Here is a 17,110-nt window from a genome sequence, read left to right on the forward strand (position 1 = left end):
GTGTTCATAGCAAGACCACGCTGGGCCACTGGAAGGCTTGGGAAGGATTCCCCATGCTCTACGTAAGTAGAGGAAAAAACTGTGTTCCTAGACCTTGAGGTCTCAGTCAGAATTTAAACTTCACACATCCACAGGACTTCTTAAGAATAGTACAGCTCCTATTAGTCTCCATGGTGGGGGAAGCTGCTTGCTACATGTTTGTGCCATACTGATGTCTAGATTATAGTCTCATGCTAGCTCATAGGATAGATAACACGTTAATGTCTTATCACATAGTTTATTCTCCATGCAACATGCATGTAAATGATTGATTAATAGGACCAGATACATCTTTTGATTTACATTTGGTAAAACATACCAATAGGAGGGGCTGTGGGAATGATGGTTTCACTGGAGTTTCTGCTATTTCCATGTAGCAATCCAGAGAATCTGTGGAACCAAAAGAAGCTGGTGATGGAACGTACAGAATACGTTGTATATTCCCCAAACTTCCAGAGCGCTAGTCCACTGCCATGTAATCTTCCTCATTCCTCCCATTTGTCACCAACTCTTTTGGCCAAATGTTTCCTCTTTGGAAACTTTTTTTTGTTTTTGTTTTGCACTATAGCAAACCCATTTAATTTTCATTTAAAACAAACCCTGGTAAACTAACAAATCTTTTGAAATTTGCCAATCACTAAACTGTACACAAAATATATTATACATTTATTATTTTGTGATAGTTTTATCTTATAGACAATTCAAGATATAAAGACACATGAAGCAAAGCTTAAACCATCCCATCATGACAACATGATAGATCTGTTGACTGGTCAATTGCAAGGGGTGACATCCTTTTCTTTCCTCCTCATGATAACACACTTGAATGTAGAAAATGCTGGCTTTTGGAATGTTGTAGAATATAATACAGTTGTCTAAAAATGGTCAGTTTTAAAATATAGTGAACTATTTATATTTTTTTCCCTGGATGTTTCCCCAACCAGCATAAACTGTACTGGTATAAGCAATCTTCTACCGATATAATTGGGTCCACATTAGGGCTTTCATCGGTATAAATATCCCTGTATAAATCTCATCCTTAACCAACAAGGCTAGACTACTGAAACTTTTAAGAGCAGATCAGGCTTAAAGCTTTTTGCTAATCTGTGGCATGGTAGTGCACTATGGTTTAGCACAGAAGGTATTGCTGGAAAAGACAACTCTGTCTGTCCCCCTCTCCCCACTTAAGTTGTTTTTGTCACTATATGTCCTGGTGCTATCACAAAGCAGAATTAAGTGTGCCCCAATTTCTTGCTGGCTGGTCAGTTTCTTTTAAAGTTGTCCCTTCCCCCCCTCCCTCTCTTCCCGCCAGCAACAATGTGAATAGCTAATCTTGCTCCACTTTAAATTCTGTTAAATTAATTGTTGGTATATCTATATGATATCACATATGCCTTTCACCACGATTAAGGAAACAATTACTTTCAAGATCCAGATTTGTCACTTGCATGTACGTAACCATATATTGCTTTACACACAGAAAAGCATTTCCACAAGGAACCAATATACTCACCTTTTCATCATCCCACAAGACTGGACTGGGCTGTTGCTACATCTAGGAGATTCCCTGGCATAATAATTCTCATATCCTATTGGAACTACAATGGGATAATTGTTAAAAGCAAGGGTGTAAACAGGCAGAAGGTATCAATTTTTCCCCTCTACCAGCAATGCAATTGATTTGTTTCCATAGCATGGTGGTTAGTCTTCTAGAGCAGGAGTGGCCAATGGAATTCTGCAGTGTAACCACTCTCCTCTTTAATACATAGGTGCAGACCTGTGAGCTCATCTACACTAGGAAAACTACTGATGACAGATGTCCGTAATGGGTACTGCTGAGCTGATGCTTAATACAGTTCTGCTGCAAGTACAGACCCATCCACACCACATTCAGCACCATTTCAATAGTTATGTTCCAATTCTAATCAAGACGGCTGCTGCCTCAATAATAGGACTTGTGCCATCTTGTCATCCCATCTTTGTTTAAGGAGCAAAAGCTAATCACCCTGCAGCTCTCTGCTACTAACTGGGGATGACGACGCAGTCAGCTCTTCTGGGTTTTTTAAATGTATAGGCAGAGATTCAGGAATTCTGGCCACATCTGGGGAATTTTTTGGCCCTATTGTCAGATGCTGTAAAGTAGGTATTTCCTGGTCTCCATTTGTACATAACTATCAGCCTACCTCTCTCGTCCCCAAAGAGAGAGAGAGAGAGAATTTGCTATTGACCCATAAATATTTATTCTTCTTTGAGTAGTGTCCCTGTGCGTGCTCCACTTTAGGTGTCTGTGTGCCCCCGCACCTCTAATCGGAGATTTTTGGTAGCAGTGTCCCATTGAGCCCGCACAAGTGCTCTCCCTCCCTCGTGGTCTGCCTGGAGGCTATTTAGCACTGCACCGGGTGAACCCGCATCAGGTCCTTCTCTACCACCTTTGGCCTCTGAGGGAAGGAGCAGTTGTCCCTTCCTTATCTGTGTCATTAGCATAAGTAGCGTTTGTTTTGTTACCTTTGTTCTCCCGAAAAGTACTCAGGCTAGTGTTTTGTTTTGTTTTATTTTATTTTATTCCTTTGGTTTAAAAAGAGAAAAAGGAAAAGAACTTCACTTTCCTTCCCTGTCTGGGGGCACTCCCCCTCCCCGCCCCCCATCTAGTAGACTCAATTATTTTCTTTGTTTAAAAAAAAAAAAAAAAAGTAAAGACACTGTTCTTCTGCATATTCCTCCCTGCTAGAGGATGACACCCCCTGCCCAGGGGCTTGCCTGGCTCTCTCTGCTCCAAGCGGTGCCTCTCCTGCCAGGAGTCAGTTCCTGTAATGGCCAGACACTCACTGTGCCTGGGAGACCCTCACAGACGTCCTTTACCTGCCACACCTAAAACTGCAGCCTCACAGGAGCTGAAGTAAAAATTCCTCTGATAGAGAAAACACTTCAGTCTGCAGGGAACTCCCGTGGGTGTTGATCCCGGATCATCCCTGGAGCCTTCACTTCAAAAGGGGTCAAGTGGTGAAGAGGAGAAAGAAGAAGCCACCAGCAGACTCTCCCGGAAAGGCTCCTCCGAGCAACTGGCCAGCCAGAGGGGTGTTCCCCAGTGCGGCCATCTCGGCCCCGATCCCCGAGCAGCTGGCCAGCCAGTGGGACTCCCCAGAGCAGCCACCTCGGTAGGACAGTACCAGCAGAAGAACCTCCTGCTGTGAGCTCAGCTGCCGCTCCGGAAGCTGAAACCTGAGAAGGGGCTTCCTGCTCTGAGCTCCGCTCCCGGCACCCCGAGAGGGCAGTTACCGTACCATCTCTAAAAGAACAGCATAGAGAAACCCTTTGGTACTAGATGCAACAAAACTCCCATCTAGGAAGTGTTCTGCACCTTCCCAGCCATTGATACCGACTACAGACACTCCTCTGGGGTTCCGGAGGAGCCCACGGTAACACAGGTGCTCTGATATTCTGGAGACCTGTGGCCTCAGTACCCAGGGAGAGACAATTACCATACCATCTCTCAGAAAAAAAGTGGCACCAACAAGCTTTTTGTACTGGGCAAAACTCTCTTTTAGGGAGTGCTCTGCCCAACTATCGGTACTGACAATGTACAACGGACCCTCCTCTGTGGTACCAAATGAACCCATGGTACTGCATGAGCTCTGGTACCCTGGAGACCTGATGATTGGGGAAGAACCACAATCCCCATTACTTGGTACCAGGACCCCAGGATCGAGCACATCCCAGCATCCAGAATCGCTCTTAGCACTGGGCTGTATACTGCCAATACCCCAGTCAGTGGCACCCTTTTCCACTGACGAATCTGACACTGGTCAGGAGGAGATCATTCCCTGGCCCCTCAAGTTGGCCCACCACCACCACACTACAAGGGTCATCCCCAATTCCATCATGCCAGCTGCTCGTGCCTGCCTTCCTGCCTCTTCCTCCCTAGGCCATATTGTAACACACATGGTGCGACCGTCTCCGGTGTCTCTCAGGGAGAGTCTACCAGATGGTTTGCTACAGCCTGGCACCTGAGCCAGAGCACCTGAGCCAGGACAGGAGAGAGCTTTTCAGAACAGGAAAGAAAGGGGGGGGGGGACACCTGAAGAGGAAGCTACCTTTTCAGCACACTTCTCCTCATCTCTCCCAGATGAGACTGTGCTGCCCACCCCCCATAACTAGGTGAAGATTTAAGAACTTTCTGGATTTTATCAAGAGGGTGGCAGACAAGCTGCAGATTCCCTTACAGGAGGTGGCAGATACACATCACAAGTTGGTGGAAATTCTGCACACTACCTTCCCATCTAGAACTGTCCTCCCAATTAATGAGCTGATTCTAGATCCTACCAAAATCATCTGGCAAAGCCAGCCTCCATCGCACCAACCAGCAACAGAGTGTAAACAAAAACAACCCTACATCTCTACCCAAAGAGGCAGACTTTGTTTTCAACATCCGCAACCCAACTCCATCATAGTGGATGTGGTTAATGCATGAAGCAAGCAACATAATGCCAAGTCAACTCCATATGATCAGGCTTTGCAAGATGACGTATTTATCGACAACATTACTGTTTAGAGTCATAAATTACCAAACTGTCATGGCCAAAACAATTTTGTTAATCTTGGGAAACCCAGGATGTTTCTGAAACATTACTGGAAACACAAAAAGAACAGATTCAGATCATTCTTAGAGAAGGTCAGTTAATAGCCAGACTGGTCCTAGAGACACCACTGGATGTAGCTGTTACAGCTGCCCGCCCAGTCTCCATGACAGTGATACTGAGGTGGCTTGTGGGTTTTTGTTTTTTTTTGTTCGCTACACTTTTCTAGATTGCCCAAAGAGCTACAGACTTCCAATTTGAAGGGCCAAACTCTTTGAGGAGAAGACAGATTTTTCTCTCCACCTCCTGAAGGATTCTTGGACCACACTACACTCCTTAGGAATCTATACTGTGGAACAGAGAGAAGATGTACCTCTCAACCACACCACAGATCACAATCTTCTCAATACTCACCATCTCTGTGCTCTTTTGAGCCACAGTGTAAGAGTCCCAGGGCTCAAAAGTGAGAACAGTCTGCACCCCAGTCTATGACCTCTCAAACTGCCTCTTATAAGCACTTTGATGAGCTGGTCGGAGGCCTGAACAATGATACCTTACAGCATCAGCTGCCATCTATGCACCTGTCATACCACTCAGAAGTCATCTTACCTTACTTCACAGCAGTTAGGACCAGCTCTAGAGCAAAGAGAGTGATTTCTAGCCCTGAACTTACAGGGTGCCTACTTCCATATCTCAATACAGCCATCGTACAGGAGATTTCCTACGGCTTACCTTTGGGGCAGGATCTTTATAGGTACAGACTGCTCTACACAGGGTAGTCTCCAAGGTTCACTTCATTGTAGTGGCATGCTAGCCCCGGTACAGTGACTGGACTTTATCAGCACCAACCTGCTGCAGTACAAGCGAGAGCGCTCCTCTCACTACCCGCATTCACCACCCTGGGACACGTCTCCCTAATATGCTGGGGAGCTCACCTACACAACAACAAGGTTCAGGACAAATGGCCTTCCACAGAAATGACCTTCCATATCACTCTTTTGGGGCTAGAGGCTGTCAGGAGTGCCTGTGCACAAACTCTGCCTTTCATCAAAAACAACACACAACGGCTATGATGGACTTAATGTGACCTGTATGTTTTGTATAAACTGCCAAGGAGCTGCCAGATCTCCCTCCCTCTGCAAGACAGCATTCAAACTTTGGAATTGATGCACCCATCACAATGTGCTCATCTCAGCTGTCTGTCTACAAGGGATACAGAACGGGACAACCAACAGTCTCAGTTGGAATTTTCTCACGACAACGAGTGTATACTGAATTCACAGGTGCTTCAAGATATAGCCACCCTTTGGGAAAACATTCACTGGCAGTTGCCCTCATCTTCCCAGCGGACAGGGCCTACTTGTAGGTCTTTTCCCAGTTTTCTACTCTATCCAAGATTCTGTTGAAAATTCAATGAACCAAAGTGAGAGTTATTGTGATTGCCCCTCTTGACTATGACAAGTCTGGCTCCCTTACCTGACGCAGATGACAATATGCCCTCCTGTTCCTCTGACGTCAGCCCATTCCTCACCCACTCTCTCAAAACAACGGGCTGACCCTTCACCCCAACCCATGGGTCCTCCGCCTCCAGGCTTGGATCTTTCTTTGTGCCACGGCTTAGAAGCAGAATGCTCTGACAAGCTGAAACACATGTTGCAACACAGCCACAAGTTGACCACTCCACATACCTATCTACAGAATGGAAACGACTCCAAGTTTGTACCATTCCAGACGGACCGACCCAACCTCATCTTTCCTCCCTCTGATTTTGTACTACATTTTAAACTCTCCCTCAGCTTCCTTAAGGTACATCTCATGGCGAACATGGCTTCCCACTTGGAGTTTTCTCAACCACTAATGCGTAGACTCTTTAAGGTCATTGGGACTGTCTTCCCCCATGTGACACCACCCGCTCCAGCCTGGGACTTTAATCTAGTTCTCAGGGCTCGGACTAGACCTCCCTCCGAGTGCAAGGCAACTTATTCTCTCTGATACCTGTCCATGACAACAGCATTTCTAATTGCCATCACCTCAGCTAGACACATGGGTGTGCCATCAGGGCCTCTGTTACTCCTATCATTCACGGCCTTTGTCTTAAAAAAAAAAACACTACCATTCTAAGGCCATATCCCAAGTTTCACCCTACTTTTTCTGCACTTTCCATATGAATCAACAGATCCATCTCCCTGTTTTTTCCCAAAACCACATTGTAACAACTGGGAGACAATTGTGCATATGCTAGATATTAGAAGGACATTAGCATTCTACTTGGACAGGACTAAGGACTTCAGGAAATCCCCTAAATTCTTCCTTTTGTCCACAGAAAGATCCAAAAGCTCTGTGATATCTCCTCACACATTATCCAAATGGGTCTCTAGTTGCATTAATCACCTAGCAAGGGCGCAACTTGCTTCCGTCCATACGCACTCCGTGAGATCAGTTCCTACCTCAATCATATTCCATAGGGATATCCCTATCTCCCCAATCTATAGAGCAATGACTGGGGCCTCTGTCCATACTTTCGCAGAACATTATGCGGTCACTGAAGATTTGGCCGCTGACACCATCTTCGACTCCACAATATTCTCTGTAGTAAAAGACTCTGCTCCGAAGTCCCAGCCTCCAGTGGTGGGTACTGCTCTGGCGTCACCTAAAGTGGAGCACCCATAGGGACACTACTCGAAGAAGAAGAAGAGGAAGTTACTCACCTTGTGCAGTAACGATGATTCTTCGAGATGTGTGTCCCTATGGGTGCTCCACAACCTGCCTTCCTCCCCTCTACTTCAGAGTTCTCTATAGGGCTCTGTGGTAGAGAAGGAAGTGAGGGGGGTTTGCTCGTGCACTGCTAAATAGCCTCGAGGCAGACCACGAGGGAGAGAGAGCACATGCGTGGGCTCAACAGGACACTGCTACCAAAAATCTCTGATTAGAGGTGCAGGGGCACACAAACACCTAAAGTGGAGCACCCATAGGGACACACATCTCGAAGAACCATCGTTACTGCACAAGGTGAGTAACTTCCTTTTCATTCCTCCTCACTTCTCACTGTCCACCAGGGGGCTAGGCAGGGCTCAGACTGAGAACGTTTCAAGGTCTAGCTTATTAAAAAAAAATTATGGCCTGCTTTTTTTTCCCCCCAGACCTGCTGCGTGCTCTCAGCTCCTGCTGGAGTCAGTTGTGGTCCGTAATTAGGGTGTTCCTTGACTGTGTTGAAAGGTGTTCCTCTTTCACCTCTGTAAACTGTTACCTCACAAGACTTCACACTCACAACTCACATCTGAGTTAGTTTGAAAAGAGAATGTTTATTTTTAACAGCGATGTCCTCATCTCTGCAATGAGGTTACCTGTAAAGAGAAAAGGAGTACTAGTGGCACCTTAGAGGCTAACCAATTTATTTGAGCATGAGCTTTCGTGAGCTACAGCTCACTTCATCGGAGGAAATGAGTGCATCCGATGAAGTGAGCTGTAGCTCACGAAAGCTTACGCTCAAATAAATTGGTTAGTCTCTAAGGTGCCACTAGTACTCCTTTTCTTTTTGCGAATACAGACTAACACGGCTGCTACTCTGAAACCTGAGGTTACCTGTAGTTCTCTTATATAACATCATGCATGTGGTCGCCTCTGTGTTTTGTACTTTAAAATACTACAGCTTGCAGGCCGGAAACTTGCAACAAGCTATGCTGAGAAGTAATGAGCCACAACAGAGGGTGAAGAGTACCATTCATACTGAGAAACTGCTGACATGTAGAGGTAAAGAAACATGCCTCTGTGCCTCTCTGTGTCTCTTTTCTTCTCTCTAATGTTTAAAGGAGGTCTGAAATCTTGAGAGAGAGAGAGAGAGAGACTTCATCTACACCAGGGGTGGGCAAACTACGGCCCGCAGGCCACATCTGGCTCTCCAGCTGGTTTAATCCAGCCCTCGAGCTCCTGCTGGGGAGCAGGGTTGGAGGCCACTCTGTGTGCTTGGCGAGGCTTCTAGAAGCAGCAGCATGTCCCCCTTCCGGCTCCGATGCTTAGGGGCAGACAGGGGGCTGCGTGGGCTGCCTCCACCCCAAGCACCACCCCTGCAGCTCCCATTGGCCGGGAACTGCGGCTAATGGGAGTTGCAGGGGCAGCGCCTGCAGACGGGGCAGTGCACAGAACAGCCTGGCTGCACCTCCTCATAGGAGCCAGAGGGGGGACATGCCACTGCTTCCAGGAGCTGCTTCAGGTAAGCACCACCCGGAGCCTGCACCTCTGACCCCCTCCCCTACCCCAGCCCTGATCCTTCTCCTGCACCCCAACCCCGTGCCCCAGCCCGGAACCCCCTCCTGCACCCTGAACTCCTCATTTCTGGCCCCACCCCAGGCCCTGCACACCCAGTCAGAGCCTCACCCCCCCCATGCCCCAACCCCCTGCTCCAGCCCTGATTTCCCCCTCCCACCCTCCAAACCCCTTGGTCCCAGCCTGGAGCACCCTCCTACACCCAAATCCCTCATCCCCAGCCCCCACCCCAGAGCCTGCACCTCCAGCTGGAGTCCTCCCCCTCACCCGCTCCTGCCCCCCAACCCCAATTTTGTGATCATTCATGGCCCACCCATACCCATTTCCATACCCAGATGTGGCCCTTGGGCCAAAAAGTTTGCCCACCCCTGATCTACGCTGTTTTTCATAGAAGACTACTGACAACTGGAAAGCTTATTCATCAGAGATACTAACACCAGCCAAACCTAACTGAGAGGGGAAGCTTAATTTTACTCAGGGCTTGTCTAAACACAAAAGTTGTAACAGTTTAACCTATACCAGTATAGATAAAGTGGTACAACACTTTGTGCTGAGTCTGTACAGTGCCTAGCACAATGGAATCCTGGTGCACAACTAGAGCATCTAGGTGCTATGATAATAAAATAAATATCAATAATAAAAGTGTGCACAGTTATAGCAGTGTAAATATACCACTATAGCTTGTTTCCCTATGGGAAGAGGAATAAGCTACAGTAGAACCTCAGAGTTACAAACACCTTGGGAATGGAGGTTGTTTGTAACTCTGAAATGTTCGTAACTCTGAACAAAAAGTTATGATTGTTCTTTCAAAAGCTTATAACTGAATATGGACTTAATACAGTTTTGAAACTTTATTATGCAGAAGAAAAATGCTGCTTTCCCCTTTATTTTTTTTAGTAGGATTGTTCCATTTTACAACTGCAGTCAGTTCCACTCCACATGTCATCACCAAAGTCCTGATCCAACGCTCATTGAAATCAATGGCAAGACTCCCTTTGACTTCAGTGGGTGTTGGTGGGCAGCTCCCCCCCACTACTCCCCGCCCCCCGAGTTGTAGGACTGTATCTATATTCTGGCTCTCTCCAGCTGAGGAAATCTTCCAATGTCTTTGATGATAGGATCTAGTGATGTGCCTCTTCAAAGCCTTCCATAAACACCATCTATTTAAGCTGCCTACTTTCCTTGTGAGGTCCATACGTATTATTCCCATTTTACAGAGGGGAAAGAACGAGGAACAGAAATTTAAGTGACTTTCCAAGGCCACAATTAGAGAGACAGCATTTCTGTCATGGGGACTCTACTTCTAATTGGTAACAAGGACAAAAAAAACCTTTGAGGTTTATTACCTGGTGGATCTGTTCCTGTCATTTTATTCTTAATGAAGTAATCCATGTCTGATTCTACGTTACAGTTCTCCAAGCTCAGTCGAACCTCTTCATACATCTGCAAAACAGGAAAGAAGGATTTTAAGTTTCAGCTTTTCGTGATGAGCTCTTAACACAGAATCCTCTGCTAGTATTTCTCTCCATCTTAAAGGGACACTGTCCATTTTAATCACGTTGTGTATATAAACAGATTTCTCTACTTATGCTGTGGACAACACTTTAGAATATGAGGAAGTTGGGAGACCAGGTTTAAAAGCTTCTAAACCCTGGTACTAAAGGGTTCTTTTAATCCACTGGAAAGAGGCATCACAAGAACCAATGATTGGAAGTTAAAGCCAGACAAACTAAAACTAGAAAGAAGATAAATGTTTTTAACAGTGAGAATGATTAGAACAAGGGAAGTGGTGGAATCTCCATCTTGAAGTCTTCAAATCAAGGCTGGTTGCCTTTTGAGAAGAAGGCTTGAGCTCAGTAACTTGTGCTGACTAAATACAGGGGTAACTGGGCCTGTGTTAGAAAGGGGTCAGACTAGATCATCACACGGTCCCTTATGGCCTTGAAATCTGTTAATCAGTTTCAGCAATTTGTTATTTCTAAAGAACCAGGTCTCCCTCACTGAAGTCAGTAGAGCTCTGCGGCTGTGCAGACCTGTGTAGGATTACACCCAGATGGGTGCGGGAGTGGGGGAGGAAAAGATTACTGATTTTTCCCACACTCTTAAGAAAACTGTATAATGCAAAAAAAATTCCACGGGACATGCCTGAAATTTCTCATCCAAAAAACTAATGGGAGCAGGAGAAGAGAGGAGACAGTAGTTTGATAGGTCACACGCATGTAAAGATTTTCATTATTAAAATGGAAGTAGTCAATTTTTCCCTATATAAAAGGAATAACAATAAAAAAATCCTTATTTAAAGCTGACTTGGAGATTTGAGATTCTACCCCATAGCTTGGGGAGAGGGGACAGAAGCTTGGTGGCACCAAGTTTGCTATAGAATCTGAGTCTGTGCCGGCCTAAATATTCATTTTTAATTCAGTGGGGAGGGCAAACCTGGCTCGTGGTTTCTTGCCCTGGCCAAGTGTGGTAAGATGGACATCACCATTGCTGGAGTCATTTGATGAGTGTGGAGACGGGTGAGCCAGTATGGTGGCTTTAGAGGACATATTTTTCTCCATACACAAGGACTGGGATTTCTTGGGGAAAAGTTTGTACCTCATCATCCTTCACACACTGCATGGACAGCTGGTTACAGTGAACCCAAAGGGAGTTCCGGAGGATGGTGACACGATCACATTCCTGGAGCTGAAAGGCCTAAATCCAAAAGAAGAGATGTCAAGCATCATGGTAATTATTATTATTTATTATGTGTAATGCGGTAGCACCAAGAAGCCCAAGTCATGGATCAGGATCCCACTGTGCAATGTTTGTACACCTGCAAACCTTTCTGAAACACGCTACAGTCAGGATGCACTATCAACTATAGAAAATAATCTTAAAATAAATCTACTTTTATATTTAGTCACTCAAATTGCAAACAGCAGATGAGGGGTTTTTACCTTTTCTAAATTCACTCTGAGTATCTTTCCCAGACCTGAAGACAAGCTCTGTGTAAGCTCAGAAGGTTGTCTCTTTCACCAACAGAAGTTAGTCCAATACAAAATATTATCTCACCTTTCACTAAATTAAGGATTGTTATCCCTCTTGACCCAAGTGGCTAGCTAACTATTCAGGATCTTATAAGTTGCAAGTTGGGAAGAAGAAATTGATGGTGGCATTAGATACCTTTTTGATGCAGTCCTGTTTCCCTGAACACAAGAGGAACAAAACAGGAGATAATATCCTTGCTCCAAACCTCTTTTAGCCAGCACCCAGCCCAAAAGGCCCCTCTCTCGTCTGTTCCAGGACCACACATACTGTGCTTGATTAGGCTGTGTTTGACTTTCTGCTCCTTCTCTGGGCTGGTCAATACTACACAAGCTTTGCTGGCATAGCTATGCCAGCAGAGCTCCCTAGTGGAGGTGCAGCATAAACCATCAGAAGAAGTTCTGATGAGATATACACACCACCTCCCTGAATGATACTAGCTAAGCAGACAGAAGCACTCTTTGTCGTCATAGTTGAGTGTACTCCGTGGGTTTCTGCTGCACAGCTATACTAGCAAAACTTTGTAGTGCAGACTATGGCCATGTCTACACTACCGGCTAAATCGGCACCACTGCAATCAATGCAGTGGTGTCGATTTAGTGGGTCTGGTAAGGGTCGATTTAGTGGGTCTGGTAAACACACTAAGCCAATGGGAGAGCACTCTCCCATCGACATCTGTACTCCACCTCCCTGAGAGGCAGAAGCTATGTCAACAGGAGAGCATCTCCCGCTAACATAGCGCCATGAAGACACCCCTGTAAGTCGATCTAAGTTATGTTGACTTCAGTTATGTAATTTACATAACTGAACTGGCATAACTTGGATTGATTTACAGCATTAGTGTAAACTAGCCCTAAGCCTCTATGGTTGTTTCTGTGCTGTCTTGCGTGTGTCTCTGTCACATGTACCCCTTACCCAAAACAATACCCAGCAAACCACCCTACCCATATAGCTCAAATTCCTGAGTGGCCTTTGTGGCATTACACCCCATATTCTTCATTGTACTATTATTATGATATGAGTGGAGCATAATTATGATGTATGTTGTGCAAAATGGGTCATGTGAGGTATCATTGAAAAGGTCATGATTATGATTATCCTATTTGTATGTAGGTGGTATTTTTGTATCTGAAGTTATGAATATTGTCTATTGCATCTATTACAAATGTGTTTACACCTGGGGAATGCCCACTAGACAGAATGCAATCAGTCTAGATGGCTAGCTGGGAAGGGCCATTAGGGAGAACAATAGGTCTTAGAAGATGCTAATCTCCCACAAGGGAACCTTCCTGGGGACACTGAAAACAGCCTCTGAGTCATGGCTGCAGTGGCCCTACAGAGACATGTGACCAAGTCACCTGGTACTGGACTCCATCATAATGCCAGTGTTCTTCCACTGGCTGGGGGTGGAAATCACACTGGGAGACAAAGGGTTCCTGCCATATGCTAAAACTATTTAAGGCAGGGAGTGACATTGTGGTTCGTTCTTCACTGACTCCCCACCCAAGAAAGAAGGCTGCTGGAAACACCTGAGAAACAAAAAGACTGAGTTGGGGGAGAAGAGCTGAACCCAGGCTAGAGGCTAGAGCCTGTGAAAGGAATAGCTGGAGTTTTAAGCTGCAAGCAAGTGGAGCTTGCCTTCAAGAATCTCTACAATCTGCTTAAAACAACATTTAGGGTGAGAATTTGCTACACATATCCAATTTCTTTGGTATATTAAGCTTAGTTGGTGTGTGTTTTATTTGCTAGGTAATCTGTTTTGATCTGTTTGCTTTCCTTTATAATCACTTAAAATCTATCTTTATGTAGTTAAATAAACTCGTTTTTTTTTTTGTCTAAAATCAGTGTGTGTGGAAATCATAATTTGGGGCAGAAAGCTGTGTATATTCCTCTCCACACTGAGGGAAGGGGTGAATTTCATGAGCTTGCGCTGCACAGAATTCTGTCCAGTGCAAGATGGTATAAGTTTGGGTTTACCCTCTAGAGGGGGGTGTGCACTTGAGTACTGGGCAGTTCCTCAGCTGAGCCTTCCCATGCAGAGCTGATCTCAGCATCTGTGTGAAGCTGCAGCGGGATATGTCCCAACCTGTATGTGTGCTGGTAAAGTGCATTCGAAAGCCTGAGGGAGGGCTTGGCAGGTATGCACAGCAATACAGAGTAAAGAGATCCCAGGTGAACTCAGTGCTACCCCAGTTCCAGATGGCACTCTGAGGTGGGGGGGACCCATCACAGCCTTAGGTGTGCCTTTGGTGTGGGCAGTGTCACATGCCTATATTTTGATTTGGAGACTGCTGTTATTTCACAAAGGAGCTTAACTGTTCCCGCTATCTTTAATGAAGGGTAGTGGGTTACACTCACAAGCTTCAAGAAAGTTTAACCCAACCTTTAACAATATGTTTCCCTGACAAAAAATAAAGGGGGAAAGAGGAGAAGGGGACAGCACTGTGATTTGAACAGCAAATGATCCCAAGGATTTAGAACCCAGAATCCTGTTGTAACAGGATGGGCGGGGGGACAAGCTTTTTGGATTTATAATACAGGTAATCCCCGAATGGAAAGCTTTGGGAAAATACTATATGTAGAAACTGTTGGATTCATGCATTGTTGTTTCTAAGACTATTTGTGTAGTAGAACAGAGTTTTTGTTTCTTCAGAGTTCACTTGCTCCTCTCTTCCTCTGCTTGAAATACTAATACTTTAGCAGAGCTATTGTTGGTGGGTGGGATGGCTTTTGGTGTGAATTCAAGAGGAGAAATGGGCAGGTGAATTTTTTAAAACTATTTTTACAGCAGTCAGAAATAAAATTGATCTCCAAGCTGAAGTGTTCTTCTAAATAGAATGTGCTTATCTGTTTTCCGTAAGGTGTGGAAAGCTCAAACTCTTCTAGCCATCTGCTCCCCTCTTCTTTTGTTACTATTTGCGTCCATACAACCACAAAAGTACATGTAACGTTTTACAAAATATTGAGCAAGATACATTCCCTGTCTTCTAAAGATCTCATCATGTAAGAAATAAGAAATGGCACAACAATTGAGGGAGGGTGTGGAGAAACCAGCTGGTGAAAAGAAAAGGGTAGGAAGCGTTTCTGGGAGAAGTAGCTTTTAAGGAGAGATGGAAAGAGATGAGAGAAAGTATTTCATTTGGGGCAGCAACTCAGCAAAGTACTTAAGCATATGGCTAAAGTTAAGCACTACAGGGACTTCTGAACACAGGAAGCCATTTGCAGTGCATAACTACCATTCTATTGCTCACAAGTGTGTCAGTTCATTAAAACAGACACTATTATTCTGTTGTAGATGGTGAACTTAACATGCCAACTACATATGCACATGTCCACATACTGGTTTTTATACACTTTTATAATTTTCATAAATTGCTAGCTTAGAACCCCCTCAGAAATTCAGTAGTCCTGGATTTAGCCACGAGCACATCTAGAAGGGACTCAATAACTCCATTCACTGAAGAGTGATAAATCTGTATTAACTGCAGCGGGCAGGCTCTGGCAGGGTTCTGAAGAGCACTTCCAGTCTGGGGTATGTATTGTGGTGATGGAAAAGGGGGAGGGGAGGAAATCTGAATCTTAGGGGAAACTTCAGATTTTTGACACCATTTCTGTAGAATGGTTGCCATGCCAGCTATGGGACAATTCCAGAAAGTGAAAGCTACAGGGAGGCAGGGATGATGTAAAAATACCTGGCAAGCATACAGAAGCAGACCACAAACAGATTCTCTGTGGGCTAAGACGAGTTGGAAGCTCCTGGACTTAAACTGGTGTTCAGGCACTTTTAAAATGTGCACTTCTAACCAGTCACTTGGGAAATAGGTTTAACTTGGCTTTGATTTAAATAAGGCAGCCCTAAAACTATCAGGATCTTGTATTCCACCCTGGGTTAGATCCTCAGCTGGGGAAAATGGGCAGCGTACTGCTGTAACTATGCCAATTTAAACCAGCTGAGGATCTGGCCGCCTAAATTTAATGGGCAAGCAAGAAAAGCATAAGCAGGTCAGAAAGCTAACAGCTATACTTTAAATCCATGGTAGTGTCAAGTGTACTCTTGCAGCCGTCATCTCTAGCTCATCACAGACCATCAGAAGTATGTTTCAGATCCCCTCAGTGGTAACACTGCATCTGGGACTGAGATCTGTGAGTGAGTAAAATAAGAAAAATGCACAAACAAATGGTTACAAAGGTCAAAATATTTACCTCACAGGTGCTGATATGTTCCTTCTCCCACTCCATTCTGGCCTTATCCAGCTGTTCTATATACTGCTTGTACATCCTCTCTGTAAATAGAGACGTGAAACAGAAACTTCCCGACTGAGACAAGATAATGCAGGGCCTCACATCTCCTCCTGTTAAGTATGGTGTGACTTAATTTGGTAAAACATAGCCCTAACCTTTATCCTACAGAATATAGTACAGTAGAACCTGGTTAAGTAGAACAATGACTGGGTTAGCTCATGGTATTTTTACTGGAGCGAATGATCTCTCTGACTTGCCACAGGTACACCACAAGCATCTCAACTGGACAATGTGTATGTTGATAGCAACAATGGGCTCTTAGTCTCGAGTGATATTTTAGGATTGCATTGTCCAAAGTGAACAAGGTGCCCAAGGACACAGAAGGACCCACCCAACTGGCAGAGGGAATTTCTTGAGGGCTTGGGGGTGGAATGCTCTATTTCACAGTCCCAGAGTGTATGCAAGTTTACTGTGTTTCTCATAATAAGGATGTGTATACATGGCGGCTGGGAGGTATGACTCCCAGCTTGAGACAAACACGGGAAAGCTCTGCTTGATTTAGCATGCTAAAAATCACACTGTGGCCACGGTGCAACAGGCAGCAGCTCAGGCTATCTGCCCAAGTACAATCCAACCTGGCTCCTTGGGTATGTACTTGGGCAGCTAGCCCGAGCTGCCACCCATGCCACTTCAGCTACGCTGCTATCTGTAGGCTGAGCTAGCGCACGTCCATCTCCTGAACTGGGAATTATACCTCCCTGCTGCAGGGTAGATGTACCCTCCCTGAGTTTGGGCTCATAGCTGGATCCGGAGAACATCGCCGTACCAGCTTGCCCGCATGTAAGAGTGCATACCTACGTCTTCCTTGCCCTGGGTTAGGGTGGCGAGGACCCAAACAATGTTAAAGAGCAAACGGAAAAGAAGCCCCAATATTAAAGTGTTTTAAATAAATTGTAGAATAC

At 45.2% G+C, this 17,110-nt stretch overlaps 1 protein-coding gene across 2 annotated transcripts in view; it reads right to left on the bottom strand.

The window, feature by feature from the left end:
* Positions 1–17,110, bottom strand: part of PSTPIP1 (proline-serine-threonine phosphatase interacting protein 1) — a 97,689-nt gene that overhangs the window by 14,650 nt on the left and 65,929 nt on the right. For both annotated transcript variants that reach the window (XM_074966067.1, XM_074966068.1), the window contains exons 9-13: positions 16,110–16,189; positions 11,475–11,573; positions 10,223–10,319; positions 1,553–1,637; positions 359–429 (exon numbers count right to left, since the gene is read on the bottom strand). In XM_074966067.1, coding sequence (XP_074822168.1) covers positions 359–429; positions 1,553–1,637; positions 10,223–10,319; positions 11,475–11,573; positions 16,110–16,189 — 432 coding nt within the window. The remainder of the gene's footprint in view (positions 1–358; positions 430–1,552; positions 1,638–10,222; positions 10,320–11,474; positions 11,574–16,109; positions 16,190–17,110) is intronic.

The sequence above is a fragment of the Natator depressus genome, chromosome 10, assembly GCF_965152275.1.
Source record: "Natator depressus isolate rNatDep1 chromosome 10, rNatDep2.hap1, whole genome shotgun sequence".
NCBI classification, from domain to species: Eukaryota; Metazoa; Chordata; order Testudines; family Cheloniidae; genus Natator; species Natator depressus.